Source organism: Oncorhynchus keta, chromosome 19, assembly GCF_023373465.1.
Source record: "Oncorhynchus keta strain PuntledgeMale-10-30-2019 chromosome 19, Oket_V2, whole genome shotgun sequence".
NCBI lineage: Eukaryota > Metazoa > Chordata > Actinopteri > Salmoniformes > Salmonidae > Oncorhynchus > Oncorhynchus keta.
The window spans coordinates 39,272,990-39,298,638 of record NC_068439.1 but is presented as its reverse complement, the minus strand read 5'-3'; the positions used below and the strand labels follow the sequence as shown (position 1 = coordinate 39,298,638).

The 25,649-nt window shown below is 44.7% G+C and overlaps 2 protein-coding genes across 2 annotated transcripts; one reads left to right on the top strand and one right to left on the bottom strand.

The window, feature by feature from the left end:
- Positions 1–1,429: 1,429 nt before the first annotated feature.
- LOC118398271 (borealin-like) lies at positions 1,430–17,412 on the bottom strand. The gene is made up of 11 exons (XM_035793452.1): positions 17,280–17,412; positions 16,926–17,020; positions 16,700–16,828; positions 10,989–11,026; positions 6,683–6,752; positions 6,025–6,098; positions 5,760–5,836; positions 5,554–5,649; positions 5,203–5,332; positions 4,869–4,955; positions 1,430–2,898 (listed from the first exon to the last, which is right to left on the bottom strand). The coding sequence occupies exons 2-11, from the start codon at positions 17,011–17,013 to the stop codon at positions 2,863–2,865; spliced, it is 825 nt and encodes a 274-aa protein (XP_035649345.1). The 5' UTR covers positions 17,014–17,020; positions 17,280–17,412; the 3' UTR covers positions 1,430–2,862.
- A 63-nt stretch (positions 17,413–17,475) lies between these two features.
- On the top strand, positions 17,476–25,517 carry c19h1orf109 (c19h1orf109 homolog (H. sapiens)). Its single transcript, XM_035793451.2, has 4 exons — positions 17,476–17,975; positions 18,074–18,253; positions 18,488–18,606; positions 24,425–25,517. Exons 1-4 carry the CDS (start codon positions 17,707–17,709, stop codon positions 24,463–24,465), a joined length of 609 nt encoding a protein of 202 aa, XP_035649344.1. The 5' UTR covers positions 17,476–17,706; the 3' UTR covers positions 24,466–25,517.
- The last annotated feature ends 132 nt before the right edge of the window (positions 25,518–25,649 follow it).

Below are 25,649 nucleotides of genomic sequence, written 5' to 3'. Positions count from 1 at the left end.
TGCAGCACTGAAGGTCCCCAAGACCACAATGGCCTTCATCATTCCTAAATGGATGAAGTTTGGAGCCAGCAAGACTCTTCCTAGAGATGGCCTGAGCAATAGGGGGAGAAGGGCCTTGGTCAGGGAAGTGACCAAGAACCCGGTGGTCACTGACAGAACTCCAGAGTTCCTCTGTGGAGATGACAGAACCTTCATGAAGGACAACCATCTCTGCAGCATTCCACCAATCAGGCCTTTATGGTAGAGTGGCCAGACGGAAGCCACTCCTCAGTAAAAGGCACATATTAGCCCGCTTGGAGTTTGCCAAAAGGCATCTAAAGACTGACCATGAGAAACAAGATTCTTTGGTCTGATGAAACCAAGATTGAACACTTTGGCCTGAATGCCAAGTGTCACATCTGGAGAAAACCTGTTACTATCCCGATGGTGAAGCATGGCAGTGGCAGCATCCTGCTGTGAGGATGTTTTTCTTCTGCAGGGACTGGGAGACTAGTCAGGATCGATGGCAAAGATGAACGGATGAACAATGACTAATTTAATATTTACTTTCAGTGTCCCTGTGTAGAATTTCCACGACAAGATGAAAGGAACAAAGTACAGAGAGATCCTTGATGAAAACCTGCTAGAGCGCTCAGGACCTCAGACGGTTCACCTTCCAACAGGACAACAACCCTAAGCACACAGCCAAGACAACCCTGGAGTGGCTTTGGGAGAAGTCTCTGAATGTTCTAGAGTGGCCCAGTCAGAGCCCGGATTTGAACCCGATCAATCATATCTGGAGAGACCTGAAAATAGCTGTGCAGCGAAGCTCCCCCATCCAATCTGACAGAGCTTGAGAGGATCTGCAGAAAATAATGAGAGAAACTCCCCATATACAGGTGTGCCGAGCTTGTAGCGTCATACCAAAGAAGACTCGAGAGTGTAATAGCTGCCAAAGATGCTTCAAAGTACTGAGTAAAGGGACATTTTTATAAATTTGTAGAAAATTCTAAAAGCCTGTTTTTGCTTCGTCATTATGGGGTAGTGTGTAGATTGATTTTAATACATTTTAGAACAAGGCTGTAACGTAACAAGCTGAAAACGGTCAAAGGGCAACGTACTGAAGTACTTAAAGTAAAACTAAGCAATAAGCCCAAGGGGGTGTGGTATATAGTCACCATTCCAGGCTAAGGGCTGTTCTTAAGTGTGACGCCACACAGAGTGCCCGGATACAGCCCGTAGCTGTGGTATATTGGAAATATACCAAACACCCGAGTTGCTTTACTGCTATTATAAACTGGTTACCAATGTAATTAGAGCAGTAAAAAGAAAGGTTTTGCCAAACCCATGGTATACGGTCTGATATACCACAGCTTTCAGCCAATCAGCATTCAGGGCTCTAACCACCCAGTTTATAATTAAAAACATACAAGCAATCCAAACACTAACAAAAGGGGTGTTGCAATGTTTAATAGTAGTTCCAAATGCCAGTTACAGGGAATGTGATTTGAGTAGTTAATTTAGACATTTATCATGAACCATCTCGCAACTTGCTACTAAAACATACCAACAACACAATTTAGATTGCTATGGAGTGTGACGTTTCATCAGTTACTGCTTTGACATTGACTAGTAGTCTCTTTTTTCCCCCCAAGAGGATATATTTTGGGATTGTCACTAACCTACAGTTCAAATCCCATTGCCTTATATTATAGAGATTATATACCACACCTGTCTGAAATGGGTATCAGGGACACGAATTGAATTCCAGGGGAGTAATGAGCAGACTGTCTCACGGAATCAATGCAGGCAAACGGTAATGTCCAGTTGTCTCTGACTACAGCATATTATGGCAACAAGAGAACATGAAAAAGACACTTGTATTTCTGTACTTTATTACTAGTACGACCAGAGCTTCATGTAGGCCTAGATCTGAAAGCCTACAGAGCCACAACCCCCTCCCCCAAACAGCGGTCCCAACTTCCGTCACACAAATTAAGACGTTCCCCAGAAAGAGATTACACTTAAGGAAAATAACTGAACAAAACAGCACATTTACTTTTAAAAACAGAAATGTCCAAATACTACAAAAATCTAAAATGACATGGGCCGTAGTTACATCAGACATTGAACTGGCACAACCACCACTATAGTGCAGACAGAGCTGTATTGATGAGACAGGCCAATAGATATAGCATTGACAATAACAGGCTCCCAAATGAGTTTCAAACATGTTATGCTAGACTATGAGGGGAAGGGTGTAGTTAGGGTTTATTCATTTTAGTCATATTTACAACCATGGCGTTATATAAATCACCATCATGGAAGACTAGAACATTCCCTTACTGCATGCATGCATTGAGCATACCTGAGAAATAGTGTCTCAAAATCATGTCGGACTGATTTAAGAATCAAAGATTTTAAATGAAAAGAATGCAACGATAAACACCCTGATGCAGACGTGTCAGATAAACATAACTATGTATTAAAATAGAAGAAATATACAGACAGTAGTGTTAAAAAAACATTTAAAAATGTGAATCTTGTACAACAAAAAAAATGCTAGGACACAACCGGCTGCGAGTCCTTATTGGGCTGCGCACAATTGGCCCAGTGTTGTCCGGGTTAGGGGAGGGTTTAGCTGGGGGTGTTTTACTTGGCTCATCACGCTCCTTCGCCTCGGACGTTAGTCGAACAGTGTTTCCGCCCACACATTGGTGCAGCTGGCTTCCGGGTTAAGTGGGCAGGTGTTTAAGAAGCGCAGGTCATGTTTTGGAGGACGCGCGACTCGACCTTCACCTCTCCCCGAGACTGTTGGGGAGTTGCAGCGATGAGACAAGATCGAAATTGGGGAGACAAATGCTGGGACTGAAGATGCAGCGGTCACTCGGCTGTTTCACACAGTGTTGCGAGACGGTTCTGTGGAGAGCAATGTGAACATGAGTTTGATGTAACAGCTACTCTCAGCTTTGACAAAGAAAAGCCATTTCAAACCAGCTAAATACACACGGCTAATGTGAGGGAATCATACAAACATATAAAGTGCTGTGAAAAAGGATTTGCCCCCTTTCTGATTCTCTATTTTTGCATATTGTTTACTGAATGTTAACGGATATTCAACTAATATCAAATATTAGGTTAAGGGAACCTGAGCTTACAAAGAAAAGAAAGAAGCAGCTCAGTGTGATGTTCTCCTGCTGAATTCATGGTTCCTTCTTTTAAAGGCAAGTCACCCAGGTCCCTACCACCACCATACTTGACTGTTGATGAGGTTCTTACTGTGAAATGCAGCGTTTGGTTTTCACCAGGCATAATGGGAACCATCTCATCCATAAAGTTGACTCAAGTTTGCCAAAACGCACCCGGGTGATCAAGACTTTTGGAAGAACGTTATATGGACAGATGGGTCCCATTATGCCTGGCAAAAAAACAAACACTGCATTCAAATCATATACGGGCTGCGTGGTGCGACTATAGGCTATTGATTAGAGAAAGTAGCAAAAGAAGCTTGCGCTCTGGTCCTTGCCTCCAGGCTGGACAGCTGTTCTCTCATCAAGTGATCAGATTTTACCCCCATCAGACTTCTCCATTTAATCATGTCTTTAATATGTCAAATTAGTTTAGATTTAGAATGGCCAGTTAATCAAATGAGCAAGGGTAGAAAACAGTCATCCACGCTCAGATAGTGAATGGAGACAGCACGCTTTCCCGCAGGTCTGTTTTTCAATGATGCCGGATAGACTACTTTGGTTTTATAGGGGAGCTGTGCTTAATAGGAGCAGCCGAGAAATAAACACCGACTCCACACAACAACCACTGTTTGAAGAGCATGCTTTCGCTTTGCGACAGGTGATATTCCGCCCAACCCTGTTCCTGCAGCTATACAGAGCTTCATTTGTGAAATCTGTTCGGGAACATCGATAGTAACATGTTTTCGCAACGGAACATATTTCACCAAACTGCTGACACTCCATCTACAAACTTGATAAAGGAATGAAAGAGAGAAAGGAGGGCGATGGAAAAGCATGGTGGTGAGATGTTCTTTAGTTATAAGGTAATGTGTCTGCATTTTATGAAAACATAAAAAGAAATCCCTATTACTAGGCTATTCAAAATCAAATACAAATTCACTAGAATTGTAGGCTAACTGTAATCCGCCCTGCACAATCAATGAACAGACAGCATCGACTAGTGCTATACATTCTCTACCAGACTCATGGATAGACATTTTGGAATGTAGCATATATAACCAGTCCATCCAGTATGTATAATAATTACATTCCACACTCAAAAAGGCATTCCTCAAATTTGTTTAATTTTGGATGCTAGACCGATTATGTGCCAAAGACATCTTAAATCAGTTTTGTTTCATGTTTGCTTTTCTGCCATGCATAATATGCAGTAGGCTTAAGTATTGTATAAAAGCACAATTGTCATTTTTATTCAGAGTTTTCAAGCATGGGCTCATAAGTCTATGCATAAGCTCAGGTTGTTTTGAATGAATCATCACCTTGAAAAGCGTTGTCCATTTCCTTGTGTTAGGCTTTGAAACATCCTCAAACATGTTTTACACTTTTTCAACCTGCTGCTGAACTTCTTTCTCCAAATTGATCATCACAGTGAGGTGATTTTAAAAGCATGATACTATTTTGACGATAAGCGTTCGATGTGATTTTCGATTTCATTTGCATTGATGTCAGAGTGGTTAGAGGGACAGCCCAGAGTACCGGGCCATTAACGACACGATGTTCGTCAGGGTACTTACCAACACAAGTCCTGAGTGCATAAGAGGAAATTACCGTGACTCAGTCACGTGCAATTTAACTGCTTTCATGACTGCCGGTGTGGTGGTAATACGGTGACCGCGACAGCCCTAGTGAAGACCATACCTGTAGCAGACGAATGCTCGTTATGGCAGTCTCATCCAGCTGTCCCAGGTCCACAGTGTCCATCTGACTGGCCAGCAGCTGAATGCTCTGGAACCAAAAACTCTACATCAGCAGATTAACCTTATCGACACACAGGAAGTGTGTCAATTTCACTGCACCTATCCGGTGTGTGACAATAAAACAATAATAATCAGGTTGACACATTTTACACAAGTAACGTGAACACGCAAACAGTCAGAGGAGTTAGTGAGGGTATTTATCCAAGTCCGATGGTCACACATACTGTTCAGAAAGGACCAGTCTAAAACGGGAAGGCTGATGGCAGCCTGCTTACCACTCCGTTCCCCACAGGGACATTGATGACGATATCATTACTGCCTTCTGAGATGGGGGAGCCGTTGACCGAGATGCTGTACACCCTCTCCTTGTAGCGGGGTATCCTCGTCGCCAGGGTCTTGGGAAGCCTGAGGTATTTGACAACACGTGAAGCCGTGTCCACTAGCACAGTGGTACCCAATGTTGCTTTAGGGGCCTTCGTGTCCCGCCTGGGAAATGTAACTAGGGGAAAGACTGGATAGACCGTTCTCTAACCACAAACCAGCTTTAGGAAACACTCGTTATGGACAAGCCGCAGCAGACCCAACTCATCTTATTAAAAACAGAACATCACCCACTGCCACTTTACCAGGGGTCGAAGCGTGGTGTGATGAGTGGGGCAGGGCCCATCAGGGAGCTGTCCAGCATGTTCCTAGTAGGAGTGACCAGTGGCTTCCTACTGGTCCTGAACACAAGTGGCAAATGAATATCAAAGTTATTTCCATACATCCATAAAACACACACACCAACACATACAAAAATACTAGCAGATTTTGGCTGAGGAAAGAGTCTTACTTTTTGATGGAGGTGTTCTGCTGGCTGACTGACAGTGCCTTGGCCCTCTTTGACAGAGGTTTCCTAGTTGATTTACCCTGAGAATTGGACCATGTGGCAACAGTGCAGGTTTGAGTTAAACATGGTGCAGTACTAATACGGGCTATTGCTAGAATTTGGAATAAAAATGTAAAAGCCTAAAGAAAGGAGGCTTTCGAGGACTATATTGAGTCTGAAACTAAACACAATAAGTCTCCCTAACCTTGCCAATGAATACATCACTAACCTTCTTCCCTCTGGCCATAATAGTGTTCTCCTCATCCTCTGAACTTGTCCTGACTTCACCGCTTTTCAACGTTACTGCAGTGGAGCAGAATAAGTTGAACATTCAGTGGGATCCCTTTCTGTTGCATTTCTCCCCAAGGCGAAGGTCGAGTCCCACCATGACCCAACCTAACCTCGCTTCTTAACACCCGTCCACTTAACCCGAAAGCCAGCCACACCAATGTGTCGGAGGAAACACTGACGACCTAACCCGGGCGACGCTGGGCCAATTGTGCGGCGCCCTATGGGAGTCCCGGTCACAGCCGGTTGTGATACAGCCTGGGATCGAACCCGGGTCTGTAGTGACACCTCAAGCACTGCAACTTTTAAAATTGAACCTTTATCTACCTAGGAAAGTCAGTTAAGAAATTATTATTTTACAATGACGGTCTACCCGGCCAAACCCTCCCCTAACCCGGCCAATTGTTGCGCTGCCCTATGGGACTCCCAATCACGGCCAGTTGTGATACAGGCCGGGATCAAACCCGGGTCTGTAGTGACGCCTCTAGCACTGAGATGCAGTGCCTTTGACCGCTGCGCCACTCGGGAGGCGATCCAGTGAGATTGTAAAGAGTCACAGACACATAACAACTGGTATGCAGTATAGCAAAGAGACTTGCCTTTTTTAGCAGTCTTGGGGAGAATAGTATCAGCCATGATGCTCTCCACTTGTGCAGCCCCCTCTAATTTCTGGAAGTAGACAAAGAGTGAACAGAGACTGTGTGAGTGGCACTTGATGTTGTGTCAAAACCATGGCCAGACTTAACTGACAGTTGATGAAATATTCCATTTTAATTTATACTGAAAAAAAAAATAAAACATTCAAAGTTTTTCCCATGTTTCATGAGCGGAAATTAAATACGATTTTCCATACGCACAAAAGGCTTCTAGAATTTTACACAAATGTTTGCATCTGTTAGTGAGCATTTCTACTTGCCAAGATAATCCATCCACCTGATAGGTATGGCATATCAAGAAGCTGATTAAACAGCATGATCATTACACAGGTGCACCTTGTGCCGGGGACAATAAAAAGCCACTAAAATGTGCAGTTGTGTACAGATGTCTCAAGTTGAGGAAGCGTGCAATTGGCATACTGACTGCAGGAATGTTCACCAGAGCTGATGACAGATCATTTAATGTTCAATTCTCTACCATAAGCCGCCTCCAACATTGTTTTAAATAATTTAGCAATACGTCCAACCGGCCTCACAACTGCAGACCATGAGTAACCACTCTAGCCCAGGACCTCCACATCTGGCTTCTTCACCTGCGGATTAAACTGTGGGTTTACACAACCAAAGATTTTTCTTTCATCTGCGTGCTCGTCGTCCTCACCAGGATCTTGACCTGACTGCAATTCGGCAACATAAACAACTTGAGTGGGCAAATGCATTTTAATTTGAATGGACAGAGATATGACGAGATCCTGGTGCCCATTGTCATCCATGGCCTGCATACTCAGACGTGTCACACATTGAGCATGTTTGGGATGCTCTGGACCGACGTGTATGACAGCGTGTTCCAGTAACAGACAATATTCATTAACTTCGCACAGCCATTGAAGAGGTGTAAGACAACATTCCACAATCAACAGCTTGATTAACTATACGCAAAGGAGATGTCTTGCTGCATGAGGTAAATGGTGGTCACACTAGATACTGACTGGTTTTCTGATCCACGCCCTTGTTAGCAGTCAATCAGGAGATTAAGAGTCGACCCGTGGTGGTTTGTGCTCAGCCCTCTCTTTTCCCTGGATCAACACAGTTGAGTTTTTCCTTGTTGTTCAAGACCAATTCATTCGGGTGATGCCACCAAGTATTAGCAGTTGATGTTCCTCTTCAAAAACACAAACAAATGCAAATCAGGGGGAGAAAAATAGGTTCATTCAAAAAAGGACAAATCATAAATGTTATGCTGAGAAGTAGATGTTCATTCTCCCCTGTCCTCAGTGATTCTCTCCACAGAACAAAGGGACGGGATGTAGTTTTATAACCCAACCCTAGCCTGTGGTTGACCAATTAGAATTCCTTGCAATAGAACTGGGCCAATGGCCAAATAACAAGTATCCTGTTTCAGGCTCAATGCCTTGACAAATTCCGCCCAGGTCTCCGACCCGTTAACCATTATTTCCCTATTACAGAAAAAACACTATTTCCATTGATACCGTTGGTCCCACCTCTGGTACTAAGTCATTGTTTTTCAAGTAAGTCTCAAGTCTTAGCACTCAAGTCCCAAGTCAAGACAGGCAAGTCCGAGTCAAGTCTCAAGTCCTAAACTTAGAGTTTAGAGTCCTAAACAAGTCAATGTGCTCTTCACCAAATGTATTACCATTTCATATTTTTAACAAGAGTAATAGTTAGTATATTAGATTTACGCAAATCATGAATGCTTTTAAAAATACCTATATACACACTGCTCAAAAAAATTAAGAGAACACTTAAACGACACAATGTAACGCCAAGTCAATCACACTTCTGTGAAATCAAACTGTTCACTTAGGAAGCAACACTGATTGACAAATTTCACATGCTGTTGTGCAAATGGAATAGACAACAGGTGGAAATTATAGGCAATTAGCAAGACACCCCCAATAAAGGAGTGGTTCTGCAGGTGGTAACCACAGACCACTTCTCAGTTCCTATGCTTCCTGGCTGATGTTTTGGTCACTTTTTGAATGCTGGCGGTGCTTTCACTCTAGTGGTAGCATGAGACGGAGTCTACAACCCAGACAAGTGGCTCAGGTAGTGCAGCTCATCCAGGATGGCACATCAATGCGAGCTGTGGCAAGAAGGTTTGCTGTGTCTGTCAGCGTAGTGTCCAGGGCATGGAGGCGCTACCAAGAGACAGGCCAGTACATCAGGAGACGTGGAGGAGGCCGTAGGAGGGCAACAACCCAGCAGCAGGACCGCTACCTCCGCCTTTGTGCAAGGAGGAGCACTGCCAGAGCCCTGCAAAATGACCTCCAGCAGGCCACAAATGTGCATGTGTCTGCTCAAACAGTCAGAAACAGACTCCATGAGGGTGGTATGAGGGCCCGACGGCCACAGGTGGGGGTTGAGCTTATACAGCCCAACACTGTGCAGGACGTTTGGCATTTGCCAGAGAACACCAATATTGGCAAATTCGCCACTGGCGCCCTGTGCTCTTCACAGATGAAAGCAGGTTCACACTGAGCACATGTGACAGACGTGACAGTCTGGAGACGCCGTGGAGAACGTTCTGCTGCCTGCAACATCCTCCAGCATGACCGGTTTGGCGGTGGGTCAGTCATGGTGTGGGGTGGCATTCCTTTGGGGGGCCGCACAGCCCTCCATGTGCTCGCCAGAGGTAGCCTGACTGCCATTAGGTACCGAGATGAGATCCTCAGACCCCTTGTGAGACCATATGCTGTTGCGGTTGGGGTTCCTCCTAATGCAAGACAATACTAGACCTCATGTGGCTGGAGTGTGTCAGCAGTTCCTGCAAGAGGAAGGCATTGATGCTATGGACTGGCCCGCCCGTTCCCCAGACCTGAATCCAAGGGAGGAGATCCCTCAGGAGACCATCCACCACCTCATCAGGAGCATGCCCAGGCGTTATAGGGAGGTCATACAGGCACGTGGAGGCCACACACACTATTGAGCCTCAGTTTGACTTGCTTTAAGGACATTACATCAGTTGGATCAGCCTGTAGTTGTGGTTTTCCACTTTAATTTTGAGTGTCACTCCAAATCCAGACCTCCGTGGGTTGATAAATTTGATTTCCATTGATAATTTGTTGTCAGCACATTCAACTATGTAAAGAAAAAAGTATTTAATAAGAATATTAAGAATATTTAATTCATTCAGATCTAGGATGTGTTATTTTAGTGTTCCCTTTATTTTTTTGAGCAGTGTATTTATTAATTTCCAAATAAAACGTTATATTTCCATAGAAATACATGAGTAGCCATGAGAAAGCCCCCCCCCCTCCCAGAATAGTGATCGACTATGGAGGATCGCAATCGCCCAACCGTAACACACACACATTCCCTCTGTGTGGTTACAGTAGGATAACGTATGGCAATGGTTTTAGGAACAGCAGTACCATCAGGCAGGATTTAGGCTACCAACTGCCTAGCCAGTTGTAGCTCAATCTTGGGTGCAATGATCACGTTCCCACACTGACTGACTGTGTGGAGGCTCATTGATTTAACATTAAGTTATACTACACTAGCAAAGTTATATATAGCTGTTGGCTATATTAGCCACAATTTACCATTCTTTGTGCAGCTTCAAATGTCGAACAAAGTTGGTTGTTGCGCCTCCGTCTGTAATTTTCTTCCCGCATGTTTTGCAAGTTGCAATCCATTTTTTTGTTGATACACTGTCGTCTTTATATCCGAAAATAATCATTTAGGGTATCATCTTTCCAAGGGAGCCATCTGAATTCACCCGCTGACGTTCCTCTGCATTACCATGCACAACTTTTTCTCAGCGAGCACAATTTGATTGGCTGCAGCCCGATTCAAACTGTAATCCATTAAAATGAAGAGTTTACGCGCTGCACACTTTAAAATAGCATTATTTGTAATATTTGGGCTTGGGGGAGGGTATCAAGTCAGGTCGAGTCATAAGGCTCAAGTCCAAGTCAAGAGCCATTAGTGTTAAAGTCAAAGTCGAGTTGCAGGTCATCATATGTGTGACTCGAGTCCACCTCTGACTAGTACCCTCTTGACCGTTAGTACTCTGCGTTGTGTATTATTTTCTAAAATTCTTACACCCCTACCTTTTTTTAAAGGTACCTGTGACCAACAGATGCATATTTGTATTCCCAGTCATGTGAACTCCATTGATCACGGCCTAACAAATTGATTTCAATTGACTGATTTCCTTATATGAACTGTAACTCAGTAAAATCTTCAATTGTTAAGTTTATATTTTGGTTCAGTGTAGAAAACTCACCTTGACATCCTCCACCGGTGACTTTGGTTTCTCTGACCCTGAGGGGATAAAGGAGACGTTTTATCTGACAAACGTACACAACATACGCTGACCAAAAGTATGTGGACAAAGTTGGAAGAACAGAATCATCTATGCTGTAGCATTAAGATTTCCCTTCACTGGAACTAAGGGACCTAGCTCAAACCATTAAAAACAGCCCCAGACCAATATTCCTCCACCAAACTTTACAGTTGGCACTATGCATTCAGGCAGGTAGCATTCTCCTGGCATTCGCCAAACCCAGATTAGTCCATCGGACTGTCAGATTCTGAAGAGTGACTCCAGAGAACGTGTTTCCACTACTCCAGAGTTAAATGGCGTTGCGCATGGTGAAATTAGGCTTATGTGCGGCTGCTCGGCCATGGAAACACATTCCATGAAGCTTCCGACAAACATTTTTTGTGCTGCTTCCAGAGGTAGTTTGGAACTCTGTAGTGAGTTTTGCAACCGAGGAAAGACCATTTTTACGCGCTTCAGCGGGCCTGTTCTGAGCTTGTGTGGCCTACCACTGCACAGCTGAGCTGTTGTTGCTCCTAGACGTTAACTTCACAATAACAACACTTACAGTTGACCTGGGCAGCTTTACCAGGGTAGAATTTTGACAACCTGACTTGTTGGAAAAGTTGCATCCTATGACACTGCCACATTGAAAGACACTGAGCTCTTCAGTAAGGCCATTCTTCTGCCAATGTTTGTCAATGGAGATTGAAATCGAGCACACAGCCATGCACTTTATTTTAAGAATGTGAAAAGTCAGAATAAGAGTAGAGAGAATTATTTATTTCAGGTTTTATTTCTTTCACCACATTCCAAGTGGGTCAGATATTTACAATACACTCAATTAGTATTTGGTGGCATTGCCTTTAAATTGTTGAACTTGGGTCAAACGTTTCGGGTAGCCTACCACAAGCTTCCCACAATAAGTTGGGTGAATTTGGCCCACTCCTCCTGAGAGAGGTGGTATGAGTCAGGTTTATAGGTCTCCTTCCTTGCAGACGCTTTTTCAGTTACGCCCACAACTTTTCTATAGGATTAAGGTCAGAGCTTTGTGATGGCCACTCCAATATTTTGACTTTGTTGTCTTCCTTAAGCCATTTTTACACATCTTTGGAAGTATGCTTGGGGTCATTGTCCACTTGGAAGACCCATTCACGACCAAGCTTTAACTTTCTGACTGATGTCTTGAGTTGTTGCTTCAATATATCAACATCAGTGTACTTCCTCATGATGGCTTCTATTTTGTGAAGTGCACCAGTCGCTCCTGCAGTAAAGCACCCCCACAATATGGTGCTACCACCCCCGTGTTTCACGGTTGGGATGGTGTTCTTCGGCTTGCAAGCCTCCCCCTTTTCCCTCAACCACTCCACAAATGTATTGTTTAACTATAGTTTTGGCAAGTCGGTTAGGACATCTTTGTGCATGACAAGTAATTCTTCCAACAATTGTTTACATAGAGATTATTTCACTTATAATTCACTGTATTAAAATTCCAGCGGGTCAGAAGTTTACATACAGTAAGTTGACTGTGCTTTTAAACAGCTTGGAACATTTCAGAAAAGTATGTCATGGCTCTAGAAGCTTCTGATAGGTAAACCTCCAAATGACCCAAATTAGCCTGTGGATGTACAGTGCTGAAATAAATGAAGGGAACACTAAAATCCCTGACCGCTGGCTACGTCCCTTCCGTCTTCAAGAGAGCGAGAGTTGCACCCCTTCTGAAAAAACCTACACTCGATCCCTCCGATGTCAACAACTACAGACCAGTATCCCTTCTCTCTTTTCTCTCCAAAACTCTTGAGCGTGCCGTCCTTGGCCAGCTCTACCGCTATCTCTCTCAGAATGACCTTCTTGATCCAAATCAGTCAGGTTTCAAGACTAGTCATTCAACTGAGACTGCTCTTCTCTGTATCACGGAGGCGCTCCGCACTGCTAAAGCTAACTCTCTCTCCTCTGCTCTCATCCTTCTAGACCTATCGGCTGCCTTCGATACTGTGAACCATCAGATCCTCCTCTCCACCCTCTCCGAGTTGGGCATCTCCGGCGCGGCCCACCCTTGGATTGCGTCCTACCTGACAGGTCGCTCCTACCAGGTGGCGTGGCGAGAATCTGTCTCCTCACCACGCGCTCTCACCACTGGTGTCCCCCAGGGCTCTGTTCTAGGCCCTCTCTTATTCTCGCTATACACCAAGTCACTTGGCTCTGTCATAACCTCACATGGTCTCTCCTATCATTGCTATGCAGACGACACACAATTAATCTTCTCCTTTCCCCCTTCTGATGACCAGGTGGCGAATCGCATCTCTGCATGTCTGGCAGACATATCAGTGTGGATGACGGATCACCACCTCAAGCTGAACCTCAGCAAGACGGAGCTCCTCTTCCTCCCGGGGAAGGACTGCCCGTTCCATGATCTCGCCATCACGGTTGACAACTCCATTGTGTCCTCCTCCCAGAGCGCTAAGAACCTTGGCGTGATCCTGGACAACACCCTGTCGTTCTCAACTAACATCAAGGCGGTGGCCCGTTCCTGTAGGTTCATGCTCTACAACATCCGCAGAGTACGACCCTGCCTCACACAGGAAGCGGCGCAGGTCCTAATCCAGGCACTTGTCATCTCCCGTCTTGATTACTGCAACTCGCTGTTGGCTGGGCTCCCTGCCTGTGCCATTAAACCCCTACAACTCATCCAGAACGCCGCAGCCCGTCTGGTGTTCAACCTTCCCAAGTTCTCTCACGTCACCCCGCTCCTCCGCTCTCTCCACTGGCTTCCAGTTGAAGCTCGCATCCGCTACAAGACCATGGTGCTTGCCTACGGAGCTGTGAGGGGAACGGCACCTCAGTACCTCCAGGCTCTGATCAGGCCCTACACCCAAACAAGGGCACTGCGTTCATCCACCTCTGGCCTGCTCGCCTCCCTACCACTGAGGAAGTACAGTTCCCGCTCAGCCCAGTCAAAACTGTTCGCTGCTCAGGCCCCCCAATGGTGGAACAAACTCCCTCACGACGCCAGGACAGCGGAGTCAATCACCACCTTCCGGAGACACCTGAAACCCCACCTCCTCAAGGAATACCTAGGATAGGGTAAGTAATCCTTCTCACCCCCCCCCTAAAAAGATTTAGATGCACTATTGTAAAGTGGCTGTTCCACTGGATGTCATAAGGTGTATGCACCAATTTGTAAGTCGCTCTGGATAAGAGCGTCTGCTAAATGACTTAAATGTAAATGTAAAATAACATCCTAGATCTGAATGAAATATTCTTATTAAATACTTTTTTCTTTACATAGTTGAATGTGCTGACAACAAAATCACAAAAATGATCAATGGAAATCAAATTTATCAACCCATGGAGGTCTGGCTTTGGAGTCACACTCAAAATGAAAGTGGAAAATCACACTACAGGCTGATCCAACTTTGATGTAAGGTCCTTAAAACAAGTCAAAATGAGGTACAGTAGTGTGTGTGGCCTCCACGTGCCTGTATGACCTCCCTACAACGCCTGGGCATGCTCCTGATGAGGTGGCGGATGGTCTCCTGAGGGATCTCCTCCCAGACCTGGACTACAGCATCCGCCAACTCCTGGACAGTCTGTGGTGCAATGTGGCGTTGGTGGATGGAGCGAGACATGATGTCCCAGATGTGCTCAATTGGATTCAGGTCTGGGGAACGGGCGGGCCAGTCCATAGCATCAATGCCTTCCTCTTGCAGGAACTGCTGGCACACTACAGCCACATGAGGTCTAGCATTGTCTTGCATTAGGTGGAACCCAGGGCCAACCGCACCAGCATATGGTCTCACAAGGGGCCTGAGGATCTCATCTCGGTACCTAATGGCAGTCAGGCTACCTCTGGAGAGCACATGGAGGGCTGTGCGGCCCCCCAAAGAAATGCCACCCCACACCATGACTGACCCACCGCCAAACCGGTCATGCTGGAAGATGTTGCAGGCAGCAGAACGTTCTCAACGGCATCTCCAGACTCTGTCACGTGCTCAGTGTGAACCTGCTTTCATCTGTGAAGAGCACAGGGCGCCAGTGGCGAATTTGCCAATCTTGGTGTTCTCTGGCAAATGCCAAACGTCCTGCACGGTGTTGGGCTGTAAGCACAACCCCCGACCAAAACATCAGCCAGGAAGCATAGGAACTGAGAAGTGGTCTGTGGTCACCACCTGCAGAACCACTCCTTTATTGGGGGTGTCTTGCTAATTGCCTATAATTTCCACCTGTTGTCGATTCCATTTGCACAACAGCATGTGAAATGTATTGTCAATCATTGTTGCTTCCTAAGTGGACAGTTTGATTTCACTGAAGTGTGATTGACTTGGAGTTACATTGTGTTGTTTAAGTGTTCCCTTTATTTTTTTTAGCAGTGCATCTCAAGGCCTACCTTCAAACTCAGTGCCTCTTTGTTTGACATCATGGGAAAATCTAAAGAAATCAGCCAAGATCCTCAGGAAAAACAATTCGACCTCCACGAGTCTGGTTCATCCTTGGGAGCAATTTCCAAATGCCTGAAGGTACCACATTCATCTGTATAAACAATAGTATGCAAGTATAAACACCATGGGACCACACAGCCGTCACACCGCTCAGGCAGGAGACGTGTTCTGTCTCCTAGGGATGAACGTACTTCGGTGCGAAAAGTAAAAATCAATCCCAGAACAGCAGCAATGGACCTTGTGAAGATGCTGGAGGAAACCGGTACAAAAGTATCTATACCCACAGTAAAACGAGTCCAATATCGACATAACCTGAAAGGCCGTTCAGCAAGGAAGAAGCCACTGCTCCAAAACTGCAAAAAAAAAGCCAGACTACGATTTGCAACTGCACATGCTACAAAGATTGTACTTTTTGGAGAAATGTCCTCTGGTCTGATGAAACAAAAAAATTACTGTTTGGCCATAATAACCATTGTTATGTTTAGAGGAAAAAGGGGGAAGCTTGCCAGCCGAAGAACACCATCCCAACCATAAAGCATGGGTGTGGCAGCATCATGTTGTGGGGGTGCTTTGCTGCAGGAGGGACTGGTGCACTTCACAAAATAGATGGCAACATGAGGAAGGACAATGATGTGGATATATTGAAGCAACATCTCAAGACATCAGTCAGGAAGTTAAAGCTTGGATGCAAATGGGTGTTCCAAGTGGACAATGACCCCAAGCATACTTCCAAAGTTGTGGCAAAATGGCTTAAGAACAAAGTCAAAGTATTGGAGTGGCCATGACCTCAATCCTATAGACCAGCTCTGTCAGGAGGAACGGGCCAAAATTCACCCAACTTATTGTGGGAAGCTTGTGGAAGGCTACCAGAAACATTTGACCCAAGTTAAACAATTTAAAGTCAATGCTACCAAATACTAATTGAGTGCATGTAAACTTCTGACCCACTGGGAATGTGAAAGAAAGAAAATTGTAAATAAATCACTCTACTATTATTCTGACATTTCACATTCTTAAAATAAAGTGGTGATCCTAACTGACCTAAGACAGGGACTTTTTACCAAGATTAAATGTCAGGAATTGTGAAAAACTGAGTTTAAATGTATTTGGCTACGGTGTATGTAAACTTCCGACTTCAACTGTATGTTTGTGTGTGTGTGACACACAAAAAAAGTATCTCTAACCAACCTTTCCCATGTGGTTGTCATCAGGTGCATGAGTCTTCACCTAACTTACCACAATGCTCAAGCCAGTTCATCTGCCTCACTGCTTTAGGCAGCTTGATCACAGCCATGTTGAAGAAGTTGTCTGCATCTTTCAGGAGGCTGTTTGTCCTCTCCTTCAGCCTTTCAACTACAGTTTTCACTGAAAATAAAAACGTTAGTAGAACTTCTCCAACCACACGTTAACATTCACATAATGGCGAACAGCTATATACATGGTCTTTGTCATTGGTCCATACCCTCACTGTCGAAATCTTCGAGAAAAGCCTCCAATTTGTCCAACTTGGGGTTTTTACGTTGTTTGGTCGTCTTCTTTGGTCGTCCCATTGTGACTCTGTGCATTGGTACCAACAGTAAATTGGTGCTTGGGATAGTCAAGCATCTAAAATGTTGCTAGTAGTAACTAATGTTAGCTAGCCCTTTTTTAACTATTCAGGCATCATGAGCTAGCGAACTTTACATGATTTAGCCAGGTTGAAACTGCTCCGTTTCAAAAGTCCCTGTTTCACTTCAGATTTGAAATACATAAAATGCATTGGTATTCTAAACATTGAGGTTAACTGTTTGACATGTTTAATTTCATTATGATTTACCCGCTTTTTTTTATTTCCCAGTTAGAAACGTAATTCTGCTGCTCCCTCTCTTTCCAGCTGGAGAAATTTTAAAACGTCCACGCAGACGCAGAATGTTTTAGAGATCAGCCAATAAGGATACGCTTTACCTTGACGTCATTTTGGAACCATTTTTACCCTATCATTTTGAAGAACAACCATGTTTAGATCACGTGACCGGAAATGTAATAAAATTAACGTGAGGAGGTACAAATGTTGACTGGAAAACTTAAGTGACAGTCATTTTTGAAGGGCATCGTCCGTTTTTAGATTATGTTGAATGTTTTATTTATTTAGCTGTGTATCAGATTTATTCCAGCAAATTATTTCGTTGTCGCGGTCTTTTTTCACCAGCCACATGGCTTTCGCTGTTGAGTTGTAAGGTGCGTTAACTAAACTAGCTAGCCAAATGTCGAAGTCTGTGTTATTTTCGGTTTACCAAACATTTAAAAAATGCTTTCAAATCTTAGAGAACAATCAGAAAGTATGGAATTCAGTTTTGGCTGAATGCAAGCCTTTAATGGTTTCACTTGGAAACCTGGAAGAGCAGTTGAGGGCGTTTCAAAAGGTCCAAATCGCCAACACCCCTCTTCACACCTTTCCTGATCTGCACCAGCGTCTTCACTTCAAGCTCATACAGGCAGTGGACATAGTTTTGGGAAAACTCACTGACAAAATGTAAGATAAATGGTAGCTCACTCCATAAACTTTTTAAAATAGTGCAGAGAAAGCTTGAACACATTTTTGAAACCAAAAATGACTCCTATTTCTTACAGGTGTTCTCTCCAGTCTGTGCGAGATGCTATCAGTAATCAGGTGTCTGCTGCGTTCCAGTTGTATGAGCAGAATATAGGCAGCCTTGACCTAGCTACCTGCACACAGAGATCTGCAGTCGCTCCATCCATCGCTGACATGTTGGAGTGGCTTCAGGATGCGGAGCGTTACTATCGTCAACAGTATCTTTTCCTGTGTCACTGTATTACTGTACCAGTACTAGGGGTGCGCAATACATTTGCATTGTGTGTGATCGATTGTGGGCATGCCTCTCGACTGCATACTGCTGAGGAAGGCTTGGAGCTGAAACACATCAATTCAGTGTGTGGCATTACACATTTTGAAATCTACCATTTGGAAAAGGTCCTATTGTTGATTTGTGTGAGAAAGATAGTTTTCCTCATCTACATGTACAGGTTTCTGAGAAGAAAGAACTTGCTGCTGACACTGAGGGCTGATGACCTCTCCCTTCTGCAAACTGCTCCCAAGAGATGGGAGTCCCTGGAAACACCCAGTGGAGAGGAGAGCATATCAGGTAAACCTATCAATGGTGCTCTATTTTCTGTATATACCGTGCTTTCAGGAAGTATTCACACATCTTGACTTTTTATACATTTTGTTGTGACACAATGTGGGATAAAAATGGATGTAATTGTACTTTCTTTGTCAACGGTCTACACAAAATACTCTGTCAAAGACAAATCAATTATAAAATGAAATAAAAATACTTTATGGAAAATTAAACACTAAAATATCTTCATTAGATAAGTATTCAACCCCCTGTTTCAATACATTTTATAATCATCTTTGGCAGCGATTGCAGATGTGAGTCTTTATGGGTAAGTCTAGAAGCACGGTGGCGAGGAAAAACTCCCTAGAAAGGCCAAAACCTAGGAAGAAACCTAGAGAGGAACCAGGCTATGTGGGGTGGCCAGTCCTCTTCTGGCTGTGCCGGGTGGAGATTATAACAGAACATGGCCAAGATGTTCAAATGTTCATAAATGACCAGCATGGTCAAATAATAATAAGGCAGAACAATTGAAACTGGAGCAGCAGCACGGCCAGGTGGACTGGGGACAGCAAGGAGTCATCATATCAGGTAGTCCTGGGGGATGGTCCTAGGGCTCAGGTCCTCCGAGAGAGAGAAAGAGAGAATTAGAGAGAGGACACTTAAATTCACACAGGACACCGAATAGGACGGGAAGTACTCCAGATATAACAAACTGAACATAGCCCACCGACACATAAACTACTGCAGCATAAATACTGGAGGCTGAGACAGGAGGGGTCAGGAGACACTGTGGCCCCATCCGAGGACACCCCCGGACAGGGCCAAACAGGAAGGATATAACCCCACCCACTTTGCCAAAGCACAGCCCCCACACCACTAGAGGGATATCTTCAACCACCAACTTACCATCCTGAGACAAGGCAGAGTATAGCCCACAATGATCTCCGCCACGGCACAACCCAAGGGGGGGCGCCAACCCAGACAGGAAGATCACATCAGTGACTCAACCCACTCAAGTGACGCACCCCTCCTAGGGACGGTATGAAAGAGCCCCAGTAAGCCAGTGACTCAGCCCCTGTAATAGGGTTAGAGGCAGAGAATCCCAGTGGAAAGAGGGGAACCGGCCAGGCAGAGACGGCAAGGGCGGTTCGTTGCTCCAGAGCCTTTCCGTTCACCTTCCCACTCCTGGGCCAGACTACACTCAATCATATGACCCACTAAAGAGATGAGTCTTCAGTAAAGACTTAAAGGTTGAGACAGAGTTTGCGTCTCTTACATGGGTAGGCAGACCATTCCATAAAATTGGAACCCCCTTTGAGTGAGCCCTGCCTCCAGCTGTTTGCTTAGAAATTCTAGGGACAATTAGGAGGTCTGCGTCTTGTGATGTGTAGGTATGTATGGCAGGACCAAATCAGAGAGATAGGTAGGAGCAAGCCCATGTAATGCTTTGTAGGTTAGCAGCAAAACCTTGAAATCAGCCCTTGCCTTGACAGGAAGCCAGTGTAGGGAGGCTAGCACTGGAGTAATATGATCAATTTTTTGGGTTCTAGTCAGGATTCTAGCAGCCGTATTTAGCACTAACTGAAGTATATTTAGTGCTTTATCCGGGTAGCCGGAAAGTAGAGCATTGCAGTAGTCTAACCTAGAAGTGACAAAAGCATGGATTAATCTTTCTGCATCATTTTTGGACAGAAAGTTTCTGAGTTTTGCAATGTTACGTAGATGGAAAAAAGCTGTCCTTGAAATGGTCTTGATATGTTCTTCAAAAGAGAGATCAGGGTCCAGAGTAACGCCGAGGCCCTTCACAGTTTAATTGAGACGACTGTACAACCATTAAGATTAATTGTCAGATTCAACAGAAGATCTCTTTGTTTCTTGGGACCTAGAACAAGCATCTCTTTTTTGTCCGAGTTTAAAACTAGAAAGTCTGCAGCCATCCACTTCCTTATGTCTGAAACACATGCTTCTAGCGAGGGCAATTTTGGGGCTTCACCATGTTTCATTGAAATGTACAGCTGTGTATCATCCGCATAGCAGTGAAAGTTAACATTATGTTTTCGAATGACATCGCCAAGAGGTAAAAATATATAGTGAAAACAATAGTGGTCCTAAAACGGAACCTTGAGGAACACCGAAATTTACAGTTGATTTGTCAGACAAACCATTCACAGAGACAAACTGATATATTTCCGACAGATAAGCTCTAAACCAGGCCAGAACTCGTCTGTGTAGACCAATTTGGGTTTCCAATCTCTCCAAAAGAATGTGGTTATCGATGGTATCAAAAGCAGCACTAAGGTCTAGGAGCATGAGGACAGATGCAGAGCCTCGGTCTGATGCCATTAAAAGGTCATTTACCACCTTCACAAGTGCAGTCTCAGTGCTATGATGGGGTCTAAAACCAGACTGTAGCATTTCGTATACATTGTTTACATTTAAATTTAAGTCATTTAGCAGACGCTCTTATCCAGAGCGACTTACAAATTGGTGCATTCACCTTATGACATCCAGTGGAACAGCCACTTTACAATAGTGCATCTAAATCTTTTAAGGGGGGTGAGAAGGATTACTTTATCCTTTATCCTAGGTATTCCTTAAAGAGGTGGGGTTTCAGGTGTCTCCGGAAGGTGGTGATTGACTCCGCTGTCCTGGCGTCGTGAGGGAGTTTGTTCCACCATTGGGGGGCCAGAGCAGCGAACAGTTTTGACTGGGCTGAGCGGGAACTGTACTTCCTCAGTGGTAGGGAGGCAAGCAGGCCAGAGGTGGATGAACGCAGTGCCCTTGTTTGGGTGTAGGGCCTGATCAGAGCCTGGAGGTACTGAGGTGCCGTTCCCCTCACAGCTCCGTAGGCAAGCACCATGGTCTTGTAGCGGATGCGAGCTTCAACTGGAAGCCAGTGGAGAGAGCGGAGGAGCGGGGTGACGTGAGAGAACTTGGGAAGGTTGAACACCAGACGGGCTGCGGCGTTCTGGATGAGTTGTAGGGGTTTAATGGCACAGGCAGGGAGCCCAGCCAACAGCGAGTTGCAGTAATCCAGACGGGAGATGACAAGTGCCTGGATTAGGACCTGCGCCGCTTCCTGTGTGAGGCAGGGTCGTACTCTGCGGATGTTGTAGAGCATGAACCTACAGGAACGGGCCACCGCCTTGATGTTAGTTGAGAACGACAGGGTGTTGTCCAGGATCACGCCAAGGTTCTTAGCGCTCTGGGAGGAGGACACAATGGAGTTGTCAACCGTGATGGCGAGATCATGGAACGGGCAGTCCTTCCCGGGAGGAAGAGCAGCTCCGTCTTGCCGAGGTTCAGCTTGAGGTGGTGATCCGTCATCCACACTGATATGTCTGCCAGACATGCAGAGATGCGATTCGCCACCTGGTCATCAGAAGGGGAAAGGAGAAGATTAATTGTGTGTCGTCTGCATAGCAATGATAGGAGAGACCATGTGAGGTTATGACAGAGCCAAGTGACTTGGTGTATAGCGAGAATAGGAGAGGGCCTAGAACAGAGCCCTGGGGGACACCAGTGGTGAGGAGACAGATTCTCGCCACGCCACCTGGTAGGAGCGACCTGTCAGGTAGGACGCAATCCAAGGGTGGGCCGCGCCGGAGATGCCCAACTCGGAGAGGGTGGAGAGGAGGATCTGATGGTTCACAGTATCGAAGGCAGCCGATAGGTCTAGAAGGATGAGAGCAGAGGAGAGAGAGTTAGCTTTAGCAGTGCGGAGCGCCTCCGTGATACAGAGAAGAGCAGTCTCAGTTGAATGACTAGTCTTGAAACCTGACTGATTTGGATCAAGAAGGTCATTCTGAGAGAGATAGCGGGAGAGCTGGCCAAGGACGGCACGTTCAAGAGTTTTGGAGAGAAAAGAAAGAAGGGATACTGGTCTGTAGTTGTTGACATCGGAGGGATCGAGTGTAGGTTTTTTTCAGAAGGGGTGCAACTCTCGCTCTCTTGAAGACGGAAGGGACGTAGCCAGTGGTCAGGGATGAGTTGATGAGCGAGGTGAGGTAAGGGAGAAGGTCTCCGGAAATGGTCTGGAGAAGAGAGGAGGGGATAGGGTCAAGCGGGCAGGTTGTTGGGCGGCCGGCCGTCACAAGACGCGAGATTTCATCTGGAGAGAGAGGGGAGAAAGAGGTCAGAGCACAGGGTAGGGCAGTGTGAGCAGAACCAGCGGTGTCGTTTGACTTAGCAAATGAGGATCGGATGTCGTCGACCTTCTTTTCAAAATGGTTGACGAAGGTTTAGAGGCAGATGCTTGGAATTTAGAGTGGTAGAAAGTGGCTTTAGCAGCAGAGACAGAGGAGGAAAATGTAGAGAGGAGGGAGTGAAAGGATGCCAGGTCCGCAGGGAGGCGAGTTTTCCTCCATTTCCGCTCGGCTGCCCGGAGCCCTGTTCTGTGAGCTCGCAATGAGTCGTCGAGCCACGGAGCGGGAGGGGAGGACCGAGCCGGCCTGGAGGATAGGGGACATAGAGAGTCAAAGGATGCAGAAAGGGAGGAGAGGAGGGTTGAGGAGGCAGAATCAGGAGATAGGTTGGAGAAGGTTTGAGCAGAGGGAAGAGATGATAGGATGGAAGAGGAGAGAGTAGCGGGGGAGAGAGAGCGAAGGTTGGGACGGCGCGATACCATCCATCATTGTTTGTCTTCAGGAAGGCAGTGAGTTGCTGCACAACAGCCTTTTCTAAAAATTGAGAGGAATGGAAGATTCGATATAGGCTGATAGTTTTTTAAATATTTTCTGGGTCAAGGTTTGGCTTTTTCAAGAGAGGCTTTATTACTGCCACTTTTAGTGAGTTTGGTACACATCCGGTGGATAGAGAGCCGTTTATTATGTTCAACATAGGAGGGCCAAGCACAGGAAGCAGCTCTTTCAGTAGTTTAGTTGGAATAGGGTCCAGTATGCAGCTTGAAGGTTTAGAGGCCATTATTATTTTCATCATTGTGTCAAGAGATATAGTACTAAAACACTTGAGCGTCTCTCTTGATCCTAGGTGGTTGTTGATCATTGCTAGATAGTAATTTTCAAGTCTTGTCATAGATTTTCAAGACAATTTTAGTCAAAACTGTAATTAGGCCACTCGGAACATTCATTGTCATCTTGGTAAGTAACTCCAGTGTATATTTGGCCTTGTGTTTTAGGGTATTGTCCTTCTGAAAGGGGAATTTGTCTCCCAGTGTCTGTTGGAAAACAGACTGAACCAATTTTTTTAAATCTAGGATTTTGCCTGTGCTTAGCTCTTTCTTTTTATCCCCCAAAAACCTTCCTCGTCCTTGCCGATGACAAGCATATCATAACATGATGCAGCCACCACCATGCTTGAAAATACGGAGAGTGGTACTCACTGATGTGTTGTATTGGATTTGCCCCAAACATAACGCTTTCTATTCAGGACAAAAATATAATTTATTCGCCACAGTTTTTGCAATATTACTTTAGTGCCTTATTGCAAACAGGATGCATGTTTTGTATTATGTACAGGCTTCCTTCTTTTCACTGTCATTTATGTTAGTATTGTGGAGTAACTACAATGTCCAGTCCATGCAACTTATTATGTGACTTAAGCACATTTTTACTTCTGAAGTTAAGGCTTGCGATCACAAAAGGGTTGAATACTTATTGGCTCAAGACATTTCCGCTTTTAATTTTTCATTAATTTGTAAACAATTCCTATTTGACATTATTGGGTGTTGAGTGACACAATCTCAATTTAATCCATTTAAAATTCAGTCTGAAACACAATGAAATGTGGAAAAAGTCTAGGGGTGTGAATACTTTCTGAAGGCACTGTAATTACCCTCACCGACTGTAATAAACTCATGTAGTTGTTCTGCATACTCTTTCAGATACACTGTTTAAAGTGTCCTTTTTTATTGAGTCTCAGTGAAAGAGAACTACCAGGATGTCTGCAAGATGACTACCCGGTGGATGTGATTGTCCACTTTCAGATGGTCTACAATAACAGGACTCCGTAATGGGTTGAAGAGTAAAAGAACAAACTGGGGTCAGGTTGATCTTGACTTGGATGTGTCAGCCCTGTTCGGTGCAGAGCACCTGACTGGACTGGATGTGGACAAAGGAGAGGACTGAACAAGGCAGAGGACAGAGCGTCAGAATTGTAACAGAGCTCTGTTACCATTCTAGCTCAGGTCTTTGCTGTTGTATCACTGTTGACTTCTAAGCAAAAAAAAAAATGTATTGTGGACAAACATTTGAAATGTCATGGAGTATATGAGAAATGATAAGTAGACAACTTTTGTTACACCTCTCTTGCTCCAACTATCTGTTTTATTCAGGTTCCCATTTCCTCAGATCAAACGGTTGGCCCTTGCTAACCTGAAAGATCAAATGAATTTGACAGGAACTCCAACAGCCTATAGGAGGGCTAGATTGAGCCATCATTATATTACCCACGGTCAGAGCAACAGGAACACATTTGGAGTTGTGCACAGATATGAGCCCCAATACTCTGGGCAAACAGTGAAAAAATATCAGTTTGTCATGAACTAAACATATGTAAAAACATAACACCCTTGGAAAAAATCTGTTTATTCTTTTAAAATTTTTGACTTATTCAAACTCCATTACATAGTCATGAGACAAAATCTGTGAAGTAATTTAACAGACATCTGAGAAGAATTGTGAAAGAAATCAATCAAATCTTCACAACACAAGGCACACAAAACAAATATCTTAAAGATGTTTATGGTGATTGATGTCGTGTCTTCCAGGCATCCGCTGAAGTATTGTGAGCTGTCTGTGCACTAATACTATATATCACGATGTAATAAATGTGTATTGTAGTCAATAAATACATTAGAATACAAATGAGGCGAATAATGAAAGGCATAATGGAAAGTCTCTAGAGATAAATATGTACAAATACATTTGAAACATATTAGTTCCAATAAATAAAAATGCATCAGGTTCACAGTAAAAGAGTGAAAGATCACTGCAGAGTAGAGCTTCAAATCCAATGCTTCCCATCGTCAAAACCTTCCAGGTCACAACTCCTCACCCCCACTCACAGTCCAAAACATGTTTCCTTTGCCTTCTACTTCCTCTTCTCAA